General features: G+C 47.4%; 1 protein-coding gene across 7 annotated transcripts in view; it reads left to right on the forward strand.

Moving 5' to 3' along the window:
- LOC310844863 (tumor protein 63) overlaps window positions 1–19,239 on the forward strand; it is a gene marked incomplete at its 3' end in the record, with an annotated part of 94,120 nt that overhangs the window by 48,452 nt on the left and 26,429 nt on the right. For all 7 annotated transcript variants that reach the window (XM_083739562.1, XM_083739566.1, XM_083739563.1 and 4 more), the window contains exon 3: window positions 18,292–18,478. In XM_083739562.1, the coding sequence (XP_083595688.1) occupies window positions 18,292–18,478 (187 nt within the window). The remainder of the gene's footprint in view (window positions 1–18,291; window positions 18,479–19,239) is intronic.

A 19,239-nucleotide genomic window follows, 5' to 3' on the forward strand; every position in this document is an offset into this window, starting at 1 on the left:
GCAAAATTCAGGTATGGGGCTTTTCCCGTCATATCCAATATATATGGGGAGAGAGCCATAACAGCTCAGTGGTGGCGTACATTGTTTGCATGTCAAGCAAGTGGGACAGAAACATTTCCAAATACAGAAATTTCTGCATTAAAAAACAAATGCAGCTCTTTTCTCATTCTGCAGAGAATTTGGTTCCATGAGCTCATTAGTAGCTATGAATGGATGTCAACGGCAAATAAATATTAGGCAAATGCAGCAATTTAAAAATCTTTTTTCTTTCCTTTTCCTTTTTTTGCTGATGCAAGTAAAATAAGTCCTGCAGAACGTCAGGGTCCAGGATTCCTCTAATGATGTGCTAGATGTCAGAGCAGACTTCCGTTCCAGAAGTCCGTTCCAAAACCAAAGCGTTCCAAAACCAAGGCACTCTTTCCCATAGAGAGTAATGCAAAACAGGTTAATCCATTCCAGACTTTAAAAAACAACCCCTAAAACAGCAATTGAACATGAATTTTACCATCTAACGAGGCCATTGATCCATAAAATGAAAGCAATAAACAATGTACTGCAGCCACACAATCAATCAATCGATCAGTAGCTGAACTGGGTTCCACCCAGTCATAAAAACAAACAAAAAAAAAAGAGCAGCAAAAACAGAAGCACAAAATAAATAGCAAAAACAGACAGATCTCAGTGTAACATACAAAACAGAAGTGTGGCACTCAAATTGGAAGTGTAACACTCTACATGGAAGTGTAACACTCAAAACGGAGCATGTTTGGCTTCTGAAAAAAGTTCGCTAACCGGAACACTTATTTCCGGGGTTGCAGTGTCTGGGTTCCAAGTTGTCTGAGAACCAAGGCATTTGAGAACCAAGGTACCACTGTACACCCAGTTACTCGCCTGGAAAAAATTACCTGCATTGCAGGGTGGGGGGAGGTGGACTAAATGACCCTTGCCTTATTCTCCAAGTCTACACCTCTATGATTCTATACCCAGCTGACCTGTGGTGACACTGATGGCCTAAATAGCAAAACAAGCCATTCACCAAAGTCTTCTTTTCTCGGTCTTCTGGAGGCCCTTCCTCCTTCGCATCAAGAGCCAGAGTCTTTAAGATGTTGCAAACTGGGTAAGCAATCTACCAAGCCCTTTGCACCAGATGTGCTGCTAGCATAGGGACTGCCAGGAGAGTTGCTTGTTTTGCCTGATCTTTTTCCTTCACTAGAGAGAGAGAGAGATTGTTTTTGTTTTGTTTCCTAATCCCGTAGAGAGGTGTGGCCATGTTGGTTTGTTTGTAAAGATTTAAAGGCCTTTGTCTTTGTCCTCATCTGAAAACTTAATTATTTCGCAGTCATGGGTGTGTGAACCAGCAAATCACAGAGCAAAAACAGTCTGGGGACCCAAGATTTTCCCAGCTCTTTCCATGCAGACATTTCATTGTACATCCTTGAGATGTTGGAGCATGGATGCCATTTTGAGGGGATGGGATGCCAAGGGTCAGCAAACTTTTTCAGCAGGGGGCTGGTCCACTGTCCCTCAGACCTTGTGGGGGACCGGACTATATTTTTTGGGGAGGAAATGAACAAATTCCTGTGCCCCACAAATAACCCAGAGATGCATTATAAATAAAAGGGCACATTCTACTCATGTAAAAACATGTTGATTCCAGGACCGTCTGTGGGCTGGATTTAGGAAGTGATTGGGCTGGATCCGGCCCCTGGACCTTAGTTTGTCTACCCATGGGATATGCCCATGGCAGACGTAACATTGGTTTCTTCTTGGCCTGTCCTGGAAAGTGTAATTCTCAACATGGAACATGCAGGAACATCCTTCAGAAGGATTGCCAGGTTCAGGCCAAGTGCCAGTTCTCCTGGAAGCTGCCAGGCTACTCTTTGATGTGATCTGACCAACCTCATGGAGAAGCTGATTCAGAAGTTCCCATGACCACGTGACTTCCCAGCTCCCAACCATGCAAAACAGAGTTGGAACAGCGACCGCATTGCTGCAGAGGATGTATGAGTCAAGCTTGGAGCTGTAGACTTCTGGGAAGAACTTTAGCTCCATGGAAGAGCACCTGCTTCCATACAGTTGGTCCCAAGTCCAATCCCTGGTCTCTCCAGGTAGAGTTGGGGAAAGATGTCCTTTCTGAAACCTTGGAGAGCCACTGCCAGTCTCTGTAGATGGACAGTGCTGAGCTTTAGACAACTGCATTAGACAAATCCATGGAGAAGATGGCTCTCAGTGGCTCCTAGCCAGGATGGCTCTGCTGTGCGTTCCAAAGTTGGAGACAGCAACGCTTCTGAAATCCAGTTGCTGGAATCCACAGGAGGTGAGAGGGCTCTCGTACTTGGATCCCGTTGTGTTGGCCCCTGTGAGAACAGGACTGAGGACTATATGGGCCTCATTTGGTCTGGTCCAGAAGACTCTTCTTATGTTCTTAGATGGTTTGAAGGCACATAAGACCATCACCTGGCTGAATCTAAGCAGGTCTGCACCTGGTCAAAGAGGTGGCTGTCTGGGACTCACACTCATGCCGTTTTGGGTTGCATAAGGAAAGAAAGGCAGGATAGAAACAGAAGAAAGTTGAAAAAAACCACAAGGGAATAAATATCTGACCTTGAGAATTTTCTTTTCTGAGCTTCCCACAAACTGTGGGAGAGTTTCCTATGCCCTCTAAGAACTTTTATTCAGTTGGCTAGCTCAGTTGGTTAGATAATGCCAAGGTTGCATGTTCGATCCCTGTGTGGGGCAGCTATGTATTGGACTAGATGATCCTCAGGGTATTTTCCAGCTCTGTAATTCTACAATTCATCCACAGACCTATAGCTTATAGCACAATAGTTAAGAAGTCTGAAGACTTCCTATCTATTGTGCTACACACATTGCGAAGCTGTGCCTGAGTGTTTATCCGCACTGCTTTTTCTAGACACAGGGGCACCCTTTCATTTGCCCCGGAGCTTAACCCCCCCCCCCAAAGAAAAGCCCACTCTTCAAAGCTGAAATGCATCAAATGGCAATTGGGGTCTTCCATGGATGGCTGTTTGCTCCGATTCAGCAATAAAGAGTGAATTTTCGTGGGAATGTGCAAGGACAAACAGGAACCACAAGCGCTCTGGCACAGAGCTTTAAAGTGCGGACCGTGCCTGGAAAGTGCAGAGGTAACTGAGTTGTGGAATTGAGTTCCTACCACTAGGCAGCTTTTTGTCCGAACTCACTCGGAGCCCACCTCAAAACTTGGATCTGAACCTAGATCCAGCCGCCTTGGCGTTGAACTCAATTGGGTTCATGGCAGCGACGTTTGGTCAGTGGACTAAGAAGACTAGCCTGGTCAACAAATGTTCCCCCGGCACCTCCTTCCCCATCCCTGGGAAGCTTCTGCCCAGCTTAGGGGGGGGCACGATTCTCGTGTGCGAGTCGTCGCAGCATCCCAGTGCCCCCGCAAGCGTGTGCCTCTAGCCCTAACTGTTCTCCTATGAAAAACTTCACAGCATGCCACTGGTTCATAGACCCAAAGTGCAGATGTTCTCTGTGAGGGCAAAGGACCAGACCCCTTGCATCTGTCCCTGCCTGCCCCCTTCCAACGGAGCTCTTGTTTTACCAACTCTGTTGGGCCTGGGGGGTAACCCGTGAAACACAGTCCAGGACCAGTCCAGAATCCGAAGGTTCCACTGGGAGTCAGTCCAACAGGGCCAAGGCAGGAAACCAGGCAAGGACAGGTGCAGGATCTAGCATACAGCAATGTTGCTCCAGCAACCTGGGATGGGGTCCGACAGCCTTTTACCTTTGTCAGGGTAGCGGCCGGTCCTGATCCCCCAGCGACTCACCTCCCTGCAAACACTCCTCCTGCGAGTACCTGACCCAACCGGTAGTGGAGCAGCTGTAAGTGATGGCCCAGCTGAAGGCAACGAGGTCATCCCCACATCTGGAGCCAGGGCAGGCTCAGGCCCCTGACTCGGCCCAGCTGGGGTTTGTTGCAGGGGAACCTGTGCAGACTGGGGCTCTTCAGGATCAGGCCCCAGACTTGGTTCAGGTGGTGCCTGAGGCAAAGGATCCAGTGCAGACTGAGTCTCCTCTGGTTCTGAGTCCGAGCCCGAGTCCCAGGCCATCACACCAACATCTGGCTAAGTGGAAAAGGAACATCTGGAACAGCTGTGAGCGGAGGGGATTATTTTTTTAGAGCAAATTCGGGAAACAGGGCATGACTGAACTAGAGAGTGCCTGCCTTATCAAGGAGGTGGCTTGCTGTGGCCTGTCTCTGGGTCTGGTTATAGCATGCTGAGAACCTTGGCCACTGGTCCCTGGCTATGGTCCATGATCCCAGATGTGAATTAAGAAGGCTTTGGACCCTGAACCAAGAACAAAGGGGGGAGCAGCACTGTTGCCTCTGCATCTCGCAGGCCTCTGCCTTCCCCTCCGCCCCAGCTTGGGTTTATTTTTGTGAAATCAAAGCAGAATTTCAAGGCGTCTGGCGTGCATGCACAGCGCATGAAATGGGCCGGAGGAAGAGAGGCGTGATGCTACTTGCAAACTATGCGCGGAGACAAGACCAGAGGCGCCGAGTGCTTGAAAGCTGGTGTGTGCTGGGTTGGGACTTGCCTCTGCACCGTAGCCTGCAGGGCTTCTGAGGAAATGGGGGGGGGGGACGGCTTGCTGCTGCTGTTCGCTCCAAACCCAAACCTGACAGGACCTGCCCTGCGTCTTAGTTGGGGGTGGAAAGCGGAGATGCAAAGAGGGGGGAGAGAGAGAGAAGGAGAGGGGGAAGGAAGGGTTAATGCATTTGAAGTCGACAGGAAATTTACTGGCTGAGTGGTGCAATTTGCAGACATCCATTCCAGGCCAAGGGGTCTACAGGCAGGAGCTGAAGGACTCCTGGACTGCTCAGCTTTCCCAGTTCCTTTCGGAGTTACCTTATTGCTCCAAGTGGCCTTTGCACGCATTGCGCTTCTCTGAGATGTGCATCAAAGCAACCTTGCCCAAACTGTCCTGCTCACCAAGGCTGATGAGAATAGTAGCATCACAGAATTCTAGAGCTGGGAGGGAACCCAAAGGCCATCTAGTCCAGCCCCCTGCAATGCAGGAATCTCAACAGAAGCATCCAGCCTCTGCTTCAAAACCTCCGAGGAAGGAGAGTCCACCACCTTCCGAGGGAGTCTGTCCCACTGTCAAGCAGCTCTTACTGTCAGAAAATTTATTATTATTATTATTATTATTATTATTATTATTATTATTATTATTATTATTATTTTGGAAAACAGCCCTGTACAGGAAAGTTCCTAATGTTTGAGGTTTTATGGTGTTTTCAATATTTTGTTGGGAGCTTCCCAGAGTGGCTGAGGCAACCCAACCAGATGGGTGGTATAGAAGTAATTAAATTAGTAGCAGCATAGGCAGTAGAAGTAGTATCATTATTAAAGTTCTTCAGAATCCCCTTTTCTCGTTATTTGGATCTGTTGGTTTGGGTCTTGCCCTCTGGAGCAGCAGGAAGTGAGCTTGCTCCATCTTGCGATTGACAGCCCTTCTGCTATTTGAAAACAGCTATCCTATCACCTTTGGAGAGTCGCTTTGGAGTTTGGTATTCCAAAACATCTGGAAAGAACCAGATGTGGGGGAATCTGCCTTAAGGCCTAGTTCTCAAGACACAGACGTGGTCTACAAGTTCTTCTGCCCCAGTGGCGTCACAACGGGGGGTGCAGGGGGGTGGTTTGCCCCGGGTTCCATGTCTGGGGGGGTGACAAGAAGTCACCCCATGGGGGCTCGTGGCGGCGCAGCTACATGTGGAGGATCCTCCGTTTGCGGCTGCAGCTGTGAGAAGAGGATCGCGGCACCGGCAGCAAACCGCTAAGTACAGCGCATGTGTGGCATCACACGCATGTGCTGTAGTGACGCCACACATGCGCTGTATAGCGTTTTGCCGCCACTGGTGCTCCAGAGCTACAGCCACGAGCAGAGGATCCCAGCACCATCCATATGGCACTGGAGCAGCGCCGCCAGCAAACCGCTATGTACAGCGCATGTGCGGCATCGCTACGTATGGCGCATGCGTTGTACGTAGCGATGCCACACATGCGCCCTATGTAGCGATGCCTGCCCCGGGTGTCACGATGCCTTCCTTCTCCCCTGCTCTGCCCTGCAATGTTTCAGGCTCTCAGTACTGAAGTTTTATCAATACCAAATGAAATGAAAACTCTGCACTCGGAAAGCAAGCATGTCAGGGAGAAAGGTCCTTCACACTTAATCTTTCCCCTGGCCCTTCTGTGCGCCAGGAAGCTTTTTTTGGGGAGTGGAGTGTTTTCTCAGGTCTGAAGTTTTCACTTGTCTGAAGGGGTGCAGCGGGGAGGACGGGTGTACCTCTTCCCCTGCTGTTTGTTAGAACAGAGCCCCAAAGTGTTTTTAGATACTTGGCAGTGTGCACTGCTGCTCCTGTGGCAGGGAGTTCCTCAGCCCAAGGACAGCAAAACAACATGTTGCCTGCCCTCACCAACTACCCGTCAGACAACGTCAGGAGGCAAGCATATTATGAAGGGATAGTCATTTCTATCTCCTGCAGTTTTCATGCAAATAACAACTATTTTGCAACTGGGTTGGTAGCTAGAAAATGTGATATAAAAGAGGGTTGTATGAAACCGTTATAGTATCATAGAATCGTAGAGTTGGAATGCGGGGAACACAACTAAAGAATCCCAGACAGATGGCCACCTGACCTCTGCTTAAATGTGATGTGCTAGTTTATTACATGTGAAGATTTTTAATTTAATTTTGCAAAAAAGAGGATTTGAAAATAATATTACTACTACTTTGTTCTGCTGCCTTAAAGAAGCCTGTGCGACATGAAGGAGGAATCTCCCTTGTTACTGCTGTGTGCAGAGAACAGCTTTGCTCTTGCACTTGGTACAGAAAGGCAAAACTCACCCATTCCTGCTCTGCAGTTTTTGCTCTGATGATCGCGGTTTGGTTTATATAAATGTGTGTGTGTCCACTGGGTTGCATCTGTCTGCTGCTGCAGATTATTCATTCAGGTTTTATCCCACCCTTCCTCCCATGAGAGCCCAGGGCAGCAATACATCATCAGCATCCATAAAACATCTTAATTAAAAACCTCAAAACAGATAAAACACCTTTCTCGGCTGCCGTTTCCAGTGCTAAATGCCAGAGTGAACACAGACATCTTCACATTGCGTCTGAATTCTCGTATGTTTTAAATCACAGCTGTAAAAGAAAAGAAAAAATCCAGTGAATTTTTTTTATTTATCTTTCTTGCAAACCGCTTTGAGGTTTTCTTCTGCAATGAAGCAGGAGGCCGGTTTCGTGAAGCAAATGAATAAAATAATTATGACAACTTATGGGTTGGGTGCAGGGACACGGGTGGCACTGTGGGTTAAACCACAGAGTCTAGGACTTGCCGATCAGAAGGTCGGCGGTTCGAATCCCCGCGGCGGGGTGAGCTCCCGTTGCTCGGTCTCTGCTCCTAGCAGTTCAAAAGCACGAAAAGCAAGTAGATAAATAGGTACTGCTCCGGCGGGAAGGTAAACGGCGTTTCAGTGCGCTGCTCTGGTTCACCAGAAGCGGCTTAGTCCTGCTGGCCACATGACCTGGAAGCTGTACGCCAGCTCCCTCGGCCAGTAAAGCGAGATGAGCGCTACAACCCCAGAGTCAGCCACAACTGGACCTAATGGTCAGGGGTCCCATTACCTTTACCTATGGGTTGGGTGCAGTTCACCAGCGAAGGGTCTCCACAAACAGGGAGCCACCACAGAGAAGTCCTTGCTGATGCATAAACCAAGGGAACTCCCTGCCACAGGAAGCAATGATGGCGACCAACTTGGATGGCTTTAAAAGAGGATTAGACAACTGCATGGAAGAGATGGCACTGATGACTACTAGTTAGGGTGGCTCTGCTCTGCCTTCACAGTCACAGTGCTTCTGAATCCCAGTTGCTGGAAACCACAGGAAGCAAGAGTTGCTCTTGTGTTCGAATTCTGCTTGCTGGTTTCCCACAGTCATCTGGTTGGCCACTGTGAGAACAGGATGCTGGACTAGATTGAACAGTGGCCTGATCTAATAATAATAATAATAATAATAATAATAATAATAATAATAATAATATATTATTTATACCCCTTCCATCTGGCTGGGTTTCCCCGGCCACTCTAGGCGGCTTCCAACAAAATATTAAAAATACATTAAAACATCAGACTTTAAAAACTTCCCTAAACAGGGCTGCCTTCAGATCTTCTAAAATTGAGATAGTTGTTTATTGCCTTGACATCTGCTGAGAGGGCATTCCACAGGGCAGTTGCCACCACCGAGAAGGCCCTCTGCCTGGTTCCCTGTAACTTCACTTCTCACAGGGAGGGAACCGCCAGAAGGCCCTCGGAGCTGGACCTCAGTGTCCAGGCTGAACAATGGGGTATACTGGACCGAGGCTGTTTAGAGCTTTAAAGATCAGCACCAACACTTTGAATTGTGCTCGGAAACATACTGGGAGCCAATGCAGATCTCTCAGGACCGGTGTTATGTGGTCCCAGCTGCCGGACTAGTTGTAGTTTTCGGGTCACCTTCAAAGGTATCCCCACGCAGAGCGCATTGCAGTAGTCCAAGCAGGAGATAACCAGAGCATGCACCACTCTGGCGAGAAAACAGGGCTCTTAGTATGTGCTAATGGAAGGAATTTGCCAGGAAAATGGTGGAGGGGGGCATTTCCCCAATGCCTTCTTTGCCTCCCTGAAATCTTCCAAGAGTTGGGATGGATTGGAGGGGGCCTGCAGGGTTGGCTGGTTTGTTTTTGCCAAAAATTGCACACATACCATCCTCCAATCTACCACCAGATTCATCAGCAGACAGATACCACCCATACTGTGTCAATTCTCTCCTTAAAGAGGTTGATCGTTCTGCAGTGTTTTAAAAACACCGAGACCCACCTTGTTTGTTTTTCACTTCAAAAAGTTTCTGTTTTTATTTCGAGGGCAATTAAAAAAGAAAAGAAATAAGATTGCAGGTTAAAAGCACATCAGCATAAAAACACAAAAACAAACAGAAAAATCATCCATAAAAGCCCTGTGAAATAACAACAACAACAACAACAACAACAACAACAACAACAATAATAATAATAATAATAATAATAATAATAATAATTCTCAGAGCTTGCTTAAAAACTGGGGAGAATGGATTCAGATTCCCATGGTATTCACAGTGGTGAGGCTAGTACCCCAAGAATGAACCTGTATTGTGTCTTCTCCCACCCTATATTTTTATACATCCGTCTGTGTGTGTGTGTGTGTGTGTGTGTATCTGTGTGTTGGGTTTTTGATTTTCACCACACAACATTTCCACACCAACCTGCGAAAATTCGCCAGCCTTTGAGTGCCCACCCCTCCTGATTTGCACACCTTTGCAAGGGGTTTTCACTACCATAATCCATTTTTGAATGCTGCCACCAATAAATGCATTTTTATGTACACCCTCCTCTAATATGCACATTTTTGGTCATGTTATTTGGCATCTCAGAATTTGGAGAGGTGTGGATTTCGAAGGATAGCTCCACTTCAGACCACATTTTCTTTCCCAGATGTGCAAATGAGATAGGTTTACATAAAATTCCTCCCCTTGCTGTTCCCAGTCTCTACTACTGAGTGTAATTTCTGACGTGTTAGGGCCAATTTATCCCAGCTCTCCAAGTCTGATTTTCACCAATTTTTGTTTTGTCAGAGAGAGAGAGAGAGAGAGAAAAGAAAGAAAGAAAGAAAGAAAGAAAGAAAGGGGGCTGAATAGCTGTGCTCTGTCTCCTGAGCTGAAGGAAGCAAAGCTTCTGAATCCCAGGTGCTGGAAACTATGGGATGGGAGAGTTGGCTTGTGTTTGAATCCTGCTTGCAGGTTTCCCATTGGGACATCTGGTTGGCCAATGAGAGAACAGGATGCTGGACTAGATGGGCCATGGGCCCGATCCAGCAGCCTCTCCTTACGTTCTTATGCTTCTACCCTGCTCCCCCCAGCTCTTTGCTTTTCCAGGTGATGGCTGCTGAAATCATAGGTGGTTAGCATAATCCCTTTTTTGTATGTATATATATATAAAATGAAAATTATTCCAGTAATAGAGCTGCCATACAGCTGGAATTGCCATACAGACGCATCTGGGAAGCTCAACAACTTTGCCCCCCCCCCCAAAAAAGCTCAACACCTTTTGCATCCGGATGTTCATTTTTGAAATATGGCAACCCTAGCTGTAACCTAAGAATGGGAGAAGCAAAGATCACCCGTGTTGAAGCAATGATTCTTCAGTATCAACTTCATTGGACTGGTCATGTTGATTATCATCTTCCAAAGCAACTACTCCATTCCAAACTTAAAAATGGAAAGCGTAATGCTGGTGGACAACAAAAGAGGTTTAAAGGCTCTCTCAAGGCAAATCTTAAAATTAATGTACAGTGGTACCTCGGGTTACATACTCTTCAGGTTACAGACTCCGCTAACCCAGAAATAGTGCTTCAAGGTGAAGAACTTTGCTTCAGGATGAGAACAGAAATCGTGCTCCGGCGGCACGGCGGCAGCAGGAGGCCCCATTAGCTAAAGTGGTGCTTCAGATTAAGAACAGTTTCAGGTTAAGACGGACCTCCAGAATGAATTAAGTACTTAACCTGAGGTACCACTGTAGTATAAACACTGACAACTGGGAAACACTGGCCTGCAAGCGCTCCACTTGGAGAACAGCCTTTAGCAAAGGTGTCATGGGCTTTGAAGACACTCGAACTCAGGACGCAAAGGAGAAAAGTGCTAAGAGGAAGGCACACTTGGCAAATCCACACCATGATCAACTCCCGCCCAGAAACCTATGTCCCCACTTCTGGAAGGACGTGTGGGTCCAAAATTGGTCTCCACAGTCACTTACGGACTCACTTTAAAAACCGTGTTTATGGAAGACAATCTTACGTGGCTACGAGGGATCGCCAAAGAAGAAGTGGTTTGAATGTCACACTTGGATCCTGGAAACCAGGGTTGGCAAACCCTCACCATGGTCAACTCCCGCCCGGAAACCTGTGTCCCCACTGTGGATCCAGAATTGGCCTCCACAGTCACTTATGGACTCACTTTTAAAACTGTGTTCATGGAAGACAATCTTACTCGGCTATGAGGGATCGCCAAAAAGAAGAAGAAGAACCTATGAATGTGCTGCCAACTATGGAAGTTGGAGAAGGTGGTGCAGAAGAATCCAGCCTGCTCTCTTCTCCCAAATTCCTGCCTGGCTGCCTCCCTCGCCACCCCTCCCTGGCCAGTTTACCAAAGCTTTTCATGTTCGGGGAGTGTCCCCCCCCTGCCGGAAGGGCACAGCCAGCTGCCTCCTGAGTCCGGCCCGGCATTGTGCATAGCCCGCCCCCCTTACCCAGAGGGAACAAAGGGAACCAGTGTGACAATTCCTTGCCTCTGCCCCTTGTGGTTTTTGCAGTGTCAACGCTCTCCCTTCCCAAACTTCCACCGCAGGGATCTTTTTCTCCCCTCTGCGCCTCCCCTTTCTGCCGTTCACACCGGCTCAGGTACACGGGGAGGGGGTGGCGACATGCCTGGTGTCAACATCTCCTGTGGGCGCGGCAGGGGGAGGAATGCGCCGCTCCCAGCTCTTGCTCCGGCAATTAATCCCCGCAACTGACAGGTGGCAACAGGCGGCCCTTGGCTGGGGTGCTCCGTCGCGGCCAGCAAGAAAGGGTGCTCGGAGCTTGTGGTCTCCGGGGGTTCCTTGGAACGAGGAGCCCTCTGGAAAGGGAGAAGGGGGCGAGAGGAAGCGGGATGCGGATTACGCAGCGCATTGTGGAACTGCGGGACTCGCCTCTGTAGGAGGCAGCTATGGCCAGCATCCTTTGTTGTTTAGTCGTTTAGTCGTGTCCGCCTCTTCGTGACCCCCTGGACCAGAGCACGCCAGGCACTCCTGTCTTCCACTGCCTCCCGCAGTTTGGTCAAACTCATGCTGGTAGCTTTGAGAACACTGTCCCACCATCTCGTCCCAATACCTTGTGCCCTCCATCTTTCCCAACATCAGGGTCTTTTCCAGGGAGTTTTCTCTTCTCCTGAGGTGGCCAAAGTCTTGGAGCCTCAGCTTCAGGATCTGTCCTTCCAGTGAGCACTCAGGGCTGATTTCCTTCAGAATGGAGAGGTTGGATCTTCTTGCAGTCCATGGGACTCTCAAGAGTCTCCTCCAGCACCAGAATTCAAAAGCATCAGTTCTTTGGCAATCAGCCTTCTTTATGGTCCAGCTCTCACTTCCATACATACTGGGAAAACCAGAGCTTTAACTATAAACGGGGATTAGGATCGTGGAGGGTGAGGCTATCGATGGGTTCTAGACATCTGGTCTAGCTATTGGTCGCCTCGCCCCAAAAAGGACATGGCAGAGTTTGAAAATGTTCAGAAAAGGGCAGCCAGCATGATCCAAGGGATGGAGTGAATCTTATGTGAGGAAAGGTTGAAACATTTGGGAATTTTGCTTTAGAAAAAAAAGGCAAAGTGGCATGATAGAGGTTTATAAAATTATTCATGGCAGGGTGAAACTCGTTAATGGAAAGTCCCCTCCCCTCACATCTTTTTCCTAACACTAGAAGGGATGAATGAAGCAGAATGCTAGGAGATTTCAGGCAGGTGAAAGAAAGTCCTTCCTCAAGCAGCACATAGCTGAGCGATGGAACAGATAAATAAAATAACTAAGATAACTTGAGGATTAAGCGCAGTTCACTAGTGAAGGGTCTCTGTAAACAGGGAACCATCACAGAGGAGTCCCTGCACAGATCAGTGGAACTCCCTCCCACAGGAGCCAATGATGTGCCACCAACCTAGGTGGCTATAAAAAGGTATTGGGTGGCCACTAGCCATGGTGGCTATTGCTCTGCCTCTGCAGCGATGGTTCTGCAGCCCAGTTGGTGGAAGCTGCAGGAGGGGAGAGGGCTCTCAAACTTGGGTCCTGCTTCCTGGTTTCCTGTTGGGGCCCCTGGTTGCCCCCGTGAGAACAGGATGCTGGACTAGATGGGCCCCGGCCTGATCTTACATTATGCCGTGGGAGGCTTTCCTAAGCACACTTCCATAATCCAAAAGCATCTGTTGTGTCTTTGCATGGGAAACCTTCCATATTTGGTCTGTCCTGGAAGCGTCTTCGACTTGGAAATGGCACCATGGCCTTTTCACAGCAAGGGGGCTTTTTACTGCAGCTCAGTTAGTCGGGGTTCACCAGTCCTGGGGGCCCTTTCTGTGATAAGGCCTCTCTCACCTCGTTCACCAATGTTCCCACTATTCTTTTTTTAAAAAAACTTTTTATTGGGTTTGATAAACAAGAATAATGTTATACAAATAAGTGTACCGTGTTTTCTCATGTCGTTTGTATATCACAAAAATAGCATAATAAATGTGGAGTAATATTCACAACGTATGATTCATTATTAGTGGTCAGTGTATAAGTTCTTGGCTCATGAATTGGTTTAAATAATTCTAAATTAAGCCTGCTTTATTATGTGAAGAAGCGAAGAAAAGATGGCTATTGTAAAGTTATATGTTATTTTGTCTGTTTTTTTATTATTTTCTATTGTATTAAGAAAATCTTTAATAAAATTTTAATTAAAAAAATATTATGTATGGTTCTATTTTTGAGCGCACCACTGAGGAACTTGATCTAGGGATCCCACTTTTCAAAGTCTGATAGTCACTTGCACCCCTCTTGCCTCTTAGTGCCCCCCTGGGGAATTCCAGGCCCCCAACCCCCACTCTAGACCTCTGGATTGCCCGCAGTGGGAAAGTGGGGTCGGACTAGAAGCTCTACAAACCCCTCCATGATTCCGTCCAATGAGAACTGAAGACACTGCTGTGAAATATCCGAAATGAATCCTAGAATCCTAGAAGGGTAGAGTTGGAAGGGACCCCAAGGGTCATCTAGTCCAACCCCTGCAATTCAGGAATCTCAACTAATGCATCCATGACAGAGGGCCACCCAAGCTCTGCTTAAACATCTTCAAGGAAGGAGAGTAAATGGTCCTCAAGTTTCTTCGCGGGCACAGGGATCTGCAAGATTCAAGGAGGCGGCGTGTTTGTGTATTTATGTGTGTGTGTGTGTGAGTGGTTTTCCCGTGCTCCACATTTGTGCCGACGAAGACTCCCCCTTCGAGGTGAGCTCGGGTGATTCCCGTTGCAAAAACCAAGACCCCTTTCCTTCCCGGTGCCCCTTTTTCACTCCTTGCGCTTTGAGCGCAGGAAAGTGTTCCGCTGGCAGACTTCTCCTTTGTTAAGAGTGAAATAGACACTCCCAAATAATGGCTGTACGTGTGGGTCTTTGAAAACCTTTGTCAACACTCCTTCAGGAGAAGGGTGGGTGGAAGGAACGATGGGGGGGGGGAGCGTCGTGCCGAGAAACCAGGCAGGTGTTGGCGGCTGGTGGGGCGTGCGCGTGGGGCGTGCGCAGAGAGAGACTGGATTACCCGCCGTGGTGCCAGCAGTATGTAACACAGCCTGCTGCCATGGGCAGGTGGCGAGGGCAGGGAGGCAGGCATTGGAATGCGCCCCCCCCCCCTGTTCCTTGCAAGTCGTATTTTTAGGTAAAAACGGGCCAGTGTGTTGATATCCTCAGAAATCCCCTCTGTGCAGCGCATTTGGGCGCAAAGAACAGCAAAAGGGCTGAGATTTCTATTTCATTTTGAAGCATCCAAGGATGTTTAGCCCGTGCTGGGTCTTCTTGGTGCCGTTTGTTCCTTGTGGCAACATCTCTTTGCAGCCTCGTCCCTGCCCATTTTGGTGAGACTTCGTCCCCGTAAGGCACTGAAGCCTGAAGTTGTCAGAAACCCCAGATCCTTCGCATACCAAGCTTTTTTTTGGCCCTTCCTGAAAACGATCCATACCACCGTGGGAGGCCACAGATGGTGGACAGAAGCCCCGCAAAATGTCGCTTGTGGAGTAAAATGGCAGGCCGCTCAAGTAAGCGAGCCAAGCTGTAATCTCAAGGGAGAGAAACAGTCTCCAGGGAGAGGACTAGCTGCCCTGGAGTACAGCTCCTTCTTGCTCTCTGTTGCTAAAAACATACAGAAATCAACCAATAAAAAACCAATTAAACCTTGATAGAGTTAAAACTATATACATATGCAAAATCCGTTTAAAACATACCGATGATTAAAATAAAAACAGCAGAGCGCCAGCCCTTTAACTTAAACGCGGTCAATTCTTGTTGGAACAAGAAAGTCTTCACCTGCCGGTTATGGTAAGATTCTGCAAGCTAGCCCAGTGCCTTGGGAGAATGAATTGCAATAAAATAAAATAAGATCTTGGCCTGTTGCACAGAACAAGGATAAACTTCTTCAGTATCCTGATCGGCTTGCCTGTCTCTGGTTGACTTCCTGTGTTCCTGCGACATCTCCCTTTAAAAGGATCTCGAGATAGCTGGGTCTGGCTGGGAGATCCCTCAGAGCTCAGACCCTGGAGAGCAGCTGCCAGTCAGAGTAAGCAGAACAAGGATAAATGGAGAAACGCTCTGGCCCAGTTCAAAGCACCCACCTGGCCACAACAATGGATAGGGAGATGGAGCCTTTTTATCTCATCCTATTTGGCTTCGTTCTCATGGGTGCAACTAGCAGCGATGTGGGGGAATCTGTGCTTAATATCTCCCATGATATATATATATATTTAAAAAGTCGATAGGCAAACATATAGGATTGCGAGGGGAGCAGTGTGGGAAGGGGGTTAGTCCTGTATCTCAACACCACTTTTTTCTTGATGTTAAATTCCTTACTCTCCAGCTTCTGAGGTCGATGTGGGGAGAAGCAGAAAGGGATCACACAGACAACTGAAAGTGGGGCCATTTCTGAAAATGGCCAGGAGGAAAAGCTTTAAACCCCTTGGCCTGATACTGAGGTCCCAATGCAGTCCCTCTCCTCTCATCTCCCCCCCTTCCAATTTCTCCTTTCTTAAACTCGCCAAAGATCCTAATCTTGAATCTCTTGTTTCGAGACCAGGTTGGCATGATGTGCTTACAGAGAAACAAAAAAACCCGTCTCCTTTCGCTCTGCCCAGTTCCTTAAAACTTCAGTCTTGTGCCTTATTAACAGCGTTCATTTTAATTAAGAGAGCTTTCCGATGAGAGATTTCTGGGAATACTTTTTATTTTATTTTAAAGAAACACCCCCCCCCGGCCTCCAACAATTTGCTTTGAGTGTTGCAATAATCTGGTTTTCTTTCCTCTCCTTTTTCTTCTTCTCCTTTCTCAAACAATATATTGCCTCGCTTGGCACGCTCCCGTTTCCGCAGGCTGTGTAAATCCTTTGTGTGCGTAATCCTTAGCCTGCGGACACGAGAAAGAAAGCGATTGCACAATCCGACATTGTCGCGTTCAAAAAAGGGCTTTAAACCACGAAGTATTCGCAGCAGTGCCTTTCGCTGCGATGACCTAAATCCTTTGGGCAGCGATGTGAGAAGGGGTGGGGTGGAGCAGAGAGGAGAGCCGCAGTTCATGCTTGAAAATAATTGGCCAGTTCTTCGAATTTCCCCCCAGATCCATGTTTTCTCACCTGAGCAACCTGCAACAGAATAAAATCCCTCCCACCCGCCTCCTTGAATATCCATCGCTAATCTCCTCCATTGCCACACTGCCACCCACCTGCCTAACCAACCACCCTTGCCAGGAGCCTATTATCCGGACAGGATGCAAAGGGCGAGTTCTGCCTCAGTTTAACGTGTGCGTTCCTGTCGGCCCTTTTGTTTGCGCACTTGGGACCGTGCCTGGGAGCACGCAGCCTTTCACGGGACGCTCTGAAAGCAAACAGACAGCTTGCTGCGCACTCTTCCCGCCAGCCCCGCGGAAAGGCACCAAGAGCTGGGAAGGGAGGAAATGCCAGCAGTTTTCTGTGGTTGCCGCAGCCAGGGGGTTTCCATGCGGCGTGGAAGCAACAGACAAGCTCCTGCAGCCTTCCAGGCACTTATAATAAATAATAATACATTTGTATTTATACCCCGCCCTTCCCGGTTCAAAAACCGGGCTCAAGGTGGCTAACAACAAATTTAAAACACTTAATTGTAAAAGCAGCATAAAATACAGTATGAAAACATGAATAACAATAAAAGTTCAGAAATCATTTTAGGGGAAATCCATCTAATAAATATTAGATAATCACCAGGGCTAGCTGGCTGAATTAGTCCTAAAGGTAAAGGTAAAGGGACCCCTGACCATTAGGTCCAGTGTGGCCAACTCTGGGGTTGTGGCGCTCATCTCGCTTTATTGGCCGAGGGAACCGGCATACAGCTTCCGGGTCATGTGGTCAAGATGACGAAGCTGCTTCTGGCGAACCAGAGCAGCGCAAGGAAACGCCGTTTACCTTCCGGCCAGAGTGGTACCTATTTATCTACTTGCACTTTGATGTGCTTTCGAACTGCTAGGTTGGCAGGAGCAGGGACCGAGCAACGGAGCTCACCCCATCGCAGGGATTCGAACCGCCGACCTTCTGATTGGCAAGTCCTAGGCTCTGTGGTTTAACCCACAGCACCACCCGCGTCCCTCAACAGCAATCATTAGGATAGTACAAACTAATAATATTAACGTATAAAAGTTAAAGAGAAATCCACTCAGCAGTTACAATAAATAATTTCTAAACTATAATCAATAAAACATTAACTGTGTGATGACTGACTTGGTGCCCATGTATTGCGAAGTGACCTCAGCAGGATTGGTGCAGCCCAGAGGGAAGGATAAGGGACTGCGGCTCGTGACTTCACTTTTATTTAATTTCATAAAATGTATACATTTCTTGACTGTCAAGCAAACAAACAAACTCAAGCCTCAAAGTGGTTTGCCAGAAAAAGATTTAAAAATAACAGTATCAATCAGAGAAAATAACAACAATAATTTAAAACTTTTGAAAAGTTAAAAGAACAACAAGAGTTAACTCACGTTAACTTTCTAAGCATCTGGGCATGCTTGCCTATGTTTGTTGCTGTTTTTCATTACTATACCACTATATTTTTTTAAGGAAAAAGCTCTCAGAGCTGTTAAGACATTAAATAAAACACTGCTGAAGAAAGTCCGTATAAAGCATCCGTTCAAAGCAACTTAATTAACAGGAATCTAAAATAATATCTTAAAGATTTAAAAATAAAACATTACAAAGTCAGCTACACATAACACAACACTTTTAGCAGCTGCCGAAGGACTGCAGGGAAGGCGGCTGCCTCTTGTCAATAGGCAGGGAGTTCCAAAGTTTGGTTGCTGCCAAAAGATAGTGTTCTTACCCATGCAAAACGGGTCTTCCTCGGCTGCTCTCCTGACTTTGCCTCCCTTGTCTCTTGTCTTCCCACCAGTACTCCACCGAACTGAAGAAGTTGTACTGCCAGATTGCCAAGACGTGTCCCATTCAGATCAAGGTGATGACCCCCCCTCCCCAGGGTGCCGTCATCCGTGCCATGCCCGTCTACAAGAAAGCGGAGCACGTCACCGAGGTGGTGAAGCGCTGCCCCAACCACGAGCTCAGCCGGGAATTCAACGAAGGTGAGTTGGGCACCTCCAGATCTTGGAAGACGGCTCTAGTATCTCCTCTCAGTCTCCTCTCCTCCAAGCTGTTGTTGTTGTTTAGTCGTTTAGTCGTGTCCGACTCTTGGTGACCCCCTGGACCAGAGCACGCCAGGCACTTCTGTCTTCCACTGTCTCCCGCAGTTTGGTCAGACTCATATTTGTAGCTTTGAGAACACTGCCCAACCATCATATTTGTAGCTTCGAGAACACTGCCCAACCAAGCTAAGCATCCCAAATTCCATGCACCGATCCTCATAGGTCTTGGTTTCCATGTCTCGGTCACCCTCCTCTGCACACCTCCCAGCTTGTCAATATCCTTATCATATTGTATAGATTTGGGGGCGACCCCCTCCCAAACCCTAGAAATTAATAAATGGTAAGTTTTTATTTAATTGTTTCTTTAATTTGCATTTTATTTATTTGTTAACATTCTTATATTACATCGGTAAACGTTGTCATATTACATTACAGGACTTACTATAATATAATTTCCAACGTGTATACAAAAATTATATACAAATTTTATATACCTAGAGAGAAAATGAAATAAAAGAAAGAAAGAACAAAGAACAAATTTTAATTATTTGGAGTATTGAAGAGAAGATGGGGGGGGGGTCAGTGGAAAAGTACAGGCTAAGATTCTTTTCCAAGCCAGGGCTTCACTTGGAATAGAGGCATGAATAAGACAAAATGGATTGATGGCACATCTGAGAGTCTAGGCAGACAGAGGTTGCCAT

This window comes from Podarcis gaigeae (assembly GCF_964106915.1).
Source record: "Podarcis gaigeae genome assembly, chromosome: 5".
NCBI classification, from domain to species: Eukaryota; Metazoa; Chordata; class Lepidosauria; order Squamata; family Lacertidae; genus Podarcis; species Podarcis gaigeae.